Below are 4,988 nucleotides of genomic sequence, written 5' to 3'. Positions count from 1 at the left end.
GCATATCTTAACATTAAGAGGCATTGGCTGATGCGCCTCAGTGCTTTGGGCAAATAAGGAAAACTTAAATTTCAAATATCTAAGTAACAAGGCAAAGTGGACAATATTTTCTAAAAAAATAAAACAGCACCCTGCACTCGATACAAAAATAGTAATTACAGGGTATACAAACTCAAAGACCAATTAGAACTGAAAAACAAGACAAATTTCCAAATCCGTGTATTGTAAATTTTATTGGAAAACAAAAAATATACAACTTGGAATGGATTATTTGAGGCATGGCCAGAGGCCATAAAAAAATTGTGATAAAACATTAAAAAGCATGGTAAGATTAGTCATTTTCTGGTATACAGAACAGCTGATACAAAAAGAGTTTGTACGAGTACCTAAGAGATACACCCGTGTCGTTTTTTTTGCAGTAGTGCAATGCTGAGAGATTTCCCATATATACTTTGTCCATAGTCCATGCAGAGTTTTAACTCCTCTACATTGTTTCCATGCCAACAGTGTTGCCAAGTGACAACCAGCTGACAGGTTTCCAATGTCACCTTGCCAAGGAGGGCCCCGTGCACAACACTGGAAGATTCAGTACTCCGGCTCCCAGGGGCCTCCAAAGGCATCTGGTTGTATGACCATTCGTCACTCGAACACCATGACAGCAAAAGAAAGGGACATGGGGACAAGAGCCTATGCAGTTTACATGCAGTTCCTTTGGACAGCAGTAGGGGCAAGGACGAAGGGGGTTAATAAGATTTTACAGATAAATTACACAAAGAAAAAAGGCAAATTATTTATATACGAAATCTGTACAAGGCCTTCACTTCGCCGTCATCATTTGAACAAACTCTGCAGGGGTAAGGAGTAAGAAAGAATAATGAGATTCTGACTATAAGGAAATAAAGTTTAAAAAAAAATACCAACCTTCATAGTTGACCTGTCCATCTCCATCAATATCTGCTTCTCTGATCATCTCATCTACTTCTTCATCAGTCAGCTTCTCTCCCAGGTTTGTCATCACATGACGCAGCTCAGCAGCACTGATATAGCCATTGCCATCCTGAATGTTAAACCAGTCAGCACATTTTAACTTGGACGTTTCATGGAGAAGTCGGTGCTGTTTCACTAAGCCTTTACCTTGTCAAACACACGGAAAGCTTCTCTGATCTCCTCCTCACTGTCTGTATCCTTCATTTTCCTGGCCATCATGGTCAGAAATTCTGGGAAATCTATCGTACCGTTGCCTGAAAAAACGAAAACAATTAACAAGGGTGTTTCAAGTGTGTAGGCTGCTACGAGAGTGACTTAAACATTTTGGAGCCACTAACCATCGGCGTCTACTTCATTTATCATGTCCTGCAATTCTGCCTCTGTGGGGTTCTGACCAAGCGAACGCATGACCGTGCCCAGCTCCTTGGTGGTGATGGTGCCATCTCCATCCTTGTCAAAAAGTGAAAATGCCTCCTTGAATTCTGATAGCAAAGTGGGAAGAAGGGGCAAAGAAATGGAATTATGTTCGCTATGTTTCCTATATTAAGGATTATGCTTTGACTTACAATTGCAATGTTTTTACATAAACAGAGTAAATGATGGCCCAAAGGCAGACGCTAAGGAGTATTTCGGAAAAGGATGAGGGATGACGCATGCATTATATTGTGGCCTGCACAGGTTGTTATCCAATAGCTTGGCTAACTAGTTGCCCTTTGAGCAACCGGTTTTATGAAGGCAGAACATTTGTTGCCTCCCAACAAAAAAAGGTGCACATCCTACTGCTACAGGTAGAAAACACTGCATCATGGTTGCTCGTGGCACTAGAAAGTGTTGAGAACACATGGCAATTAGTTTAATAGCTTAAATAGGCAAAACGCAAAAAATTGCAATTAACTTCTGAAATCCCTGCCATATTTTCACACTGAAAAGCAAAAATTCACAGGGTCTAGACCATACATTTGTGGTAATTTAACAATTCTGTAATGTTAGAATAACGCTTTTGAATGAACTCGCCACAAGGCCTGAAAAAAGCCTATCTGCACCACATAACAGGTCGCTAACATTTAAAGATTGGGAATACATTTTTTCAAAGCATTCCTATATTTGACAGGAACATACAGTCCTGCCAGATTACATCATTTTTATGCAGCAGCTACATATTCCAGGAGGGAATCCATCAATGCTCTGAAGTTAGCAAGCCAATCCACTTTTGTTCATTCCCAGTTTGAAAAGCAGTAGGTCGCCTTGTAGAATGCCTTAAAAGGCAAGTGTATAAATCCACAGTATGAGATGCAAGGATCCGTAACGCAGGCCTCTTTGAGAGCAGGATGGGAGGAAAGCAGAATATCAATGCACTTGGTGGCTTACCAGCAATCTGCTCTTCTGTAAGCTGATCGGCCTGGAAAAGGGATATTCAAAATTGACATTAAAAAGCTGATCAAAACCAGCACATTCATCACATAATTTGTTTCGACTTTATTGTGGCTCTAATGGCTGAACAGAAGACGGGGGTCATATTCTGGCTAGGCGACACAATGACAAACTATGACGCACAAAAAAAAATGTTCGCGTCCATTAATCAAGGCATTTTAAATTCAAAGACTTGGTGCCACACACACACACTAGAAAGTCGACCTGCAATTTGGCGGCAAAATAACGTTCGCCTTCGCAAGCCAACCTTTTAACACGGTATATATTAGACATGAACATAACGCTGTTTAAACAAGAAGCCAAACATCAGTCTAAGGCTGCAAGGCGACAATCAGCCATAAAAGCCAGCATCTTAAATGTAATTGAGAGTTACAGTCCGTTACAGTTAACTGATAAAAGCCTTGTAATGACGCAGTACTTCCAAAGACTGACGCGGTTATTTTAGCCTTTTTTATCATTAACAGACAAACAATTCACATATTTAGCGGACTCCGTTTGAGAATGGAATGAGCAACAATGCATTGCGGGAACATTACAGCCTTAGCAGAGGATTCTCTTCAGCACCCCGCCGATGATATGACGGCTCCTTTCTGCTCATTTAAGAAATATTCCTGATAGCATACAAATCGAATTTGATAAGGCATGCTCGTTTTTTTTTTCCTCTTACCATTTTGATGTAGATGTAAGTGCTTGTTCTCGACAAAAATCCTTAACAGTCCGTCTCTGGCACGTAATGTCGCCACACTGCCAGCTAGTAAGCACGCAGCACCGAGCAGACAACTGGGCTTGCCTTTAACCGTTATCTTAAACTCCTCCTCTTTTTAATATCCCTCCGCCGTCTCGTAGTGCTCTCAATCGTCTAAATAACGCAATCGGCATTTCATGAAGCAAAGGACGTGTTCATAATTCGGCCAAATATAAAGAAAAACATTAGTGTGTATTTTCTGGTGGTTTATACCCTGATAAGATTAATGACGCTTTGAATCGAAGGCGGTCTAGTTTACCGCGTATGAATACTTTCCGCTGCTCTGTGATGGGGTGCCAACAGTAAGGGAGAGAAATGGCGCGCTGTGATTGGTTTGTTTGTACCTGCAATGCGTCACTCCCATGCTCTGCGCTGCTCTGCATCTTCAGCCATAGACGTCCTGTCAGGGGCTCAGCAGACTTCTATGCTCATGGACACCACCCAAAGGCAACTTCGGAGAAAATGTTTTGCTATTGTAATTATTGACTATTTTCAAAGTAAAAACACACATAATTTAATAGGTCATGTAATATGCCTCAAAGGTTCTAATTTTCTTAATTATTTAAAGGCCTACTGAAATGAGATTTTCTTATTTAAACGGGGATAGCAGGTCCTTTCTATGTGTCATACTTGATCATTTCGCGATATTGCCATATTTTTGCTGAAAGGATTTAGTAGAGAACATCCACGATAAAGTTCGCAACTTTTAGTCACTAATAGAAAAGCCCTGCCTCTACCAGAAGTCGCAGAAGATGACGTCACCCGTTGAGGGCTCCTCACATCCTCACATTGTTTTTAATGGGAGCCTCCAACAAAAAGAGCTATTCGGACCGAGAAAACAACAATTTCCCCATTAATTTGAGCGAGGATGAAAGATTTGTGTTTGAGGATATTGATAGCGACGGACTAGAAAAAAAAAAAGGTGATTGCATTGGGATGGATACAGATGTTTTTAGACACATTTACTAGGATAATTCTGGGAAATCCCTCATCTTTCTATTGTGTTGCTAGTGTTTTAGTGAGTTTAACAGTACCTGATAGTCGGAGTTGTGTGTCCACGGGTGTCTTGACGCGCAGTGTCTCAGGGAAGTCCACGGCAGCTTTATGGACGGCACAAGCTCAGCTGATCTCCAGTAAGAAGCGACTTTTTACCACAATTTTCTCACCGAAACCTGCTGGTTGACATTCGGTTGGGATCCATGTTCACTAAACGGCTGTGATCCATGGTAAAGTTTCACCACCGGGAATTTTAAACAAGGAATCACCGTGTGTTTGTGTGGCTAAAGACTAAAGCTTCCCAACTCCATCTTTTTACTTTGACTTCTCCAATATTAATTGAACAAATTGCAAAAGTTTCACCAACACAGATCTACAAAATACTGTGTAATTATGCGGTTAAAGCAGACGACTTTTAGCTGTGTGTGTGCAGCGCTCATATTTCCTAGGAGTCCGTGACCTCACGTGTACACGTCATCATTACGTGACGTTTTCAAGACGAAACTCCCGGGAAATTTAAAATTGCAATTTAGTAAACTAAAAAGGCCGTATTGGCATGTGTTGCAATGTTAATATTTCATCATTGATATATAAACTATCAGACTGCGTGGTGGCTAGTAGTGGGTTTCAGTAGGCCTTTAATACCATTGCTCTCATACCAGCATCTTCATGCAAGTGTGCGACATATTTTCTGTTCTTATTCTGCAGTTGGTGTAAGTAAGTAAGGGAGTTCAGTATCTGATAACATGATTGCTTGGCTGCGCTCCTAAAGTCTTCCAATGGCCATCTGTCTCCAGCCTGGACCAATGGGAGAGGATACACCTGTAAC

At 41.1% G+C, this 4,988-nt stretch overlaps 1 protein-coding gene across 1 annotated transcript; it reads right to left on the bottom strand.

Annotated features, from left to right (window-relative positions):
* Positions 1-214: 214 nt before the first annotated feature.
* Positions 215-3,226, bottom strand: calm2a (calmodulin 2a (phosphorylase kinase, delta)). Its single transcript, XM_061910931.1, has 6 exons — positions 3,086-3,226; positions 2,356-2,386; positions 1,326-1,469; positions 1,135-1,241; positions 922-1,057; positions 215-846 (listed from the first exon to the last, which is right to left on the bottom strand). Exons 1-6 carry the CDS (start codon positions 3,086-3,088, stop codon positions 818-820), a joined length of 450 nt encoding a protein of 149 aa, XP_061766915.1. The 5' UTR covers positions 3,089-3,226; the 3' UTR covers positions 215-817.
* Between the last annotated feature and the right edge of the window lie 1,762 nt (positions 3,227-4,988).

Source organism: Nerophis ophidion, linkage group LG09, assembly GCF_033978795.1.
Source record: "Nerophis ophidion isolate RoL-2023_Sa linkage group LG09, RoL_Noph_v1.0, whole genome shotgun sequence".
NCBI lineage: Eukaryota > Metazoa > Chordata > Actinopteri > Syngnathiformes > Syngnathidae > Nerophis > Nerophis ophidion.
The sequence above is the reverse complement of the archived record's forward strand: the minus strand, read 5'-3'. Positions and strand labels throughout refer to the sequence as shown.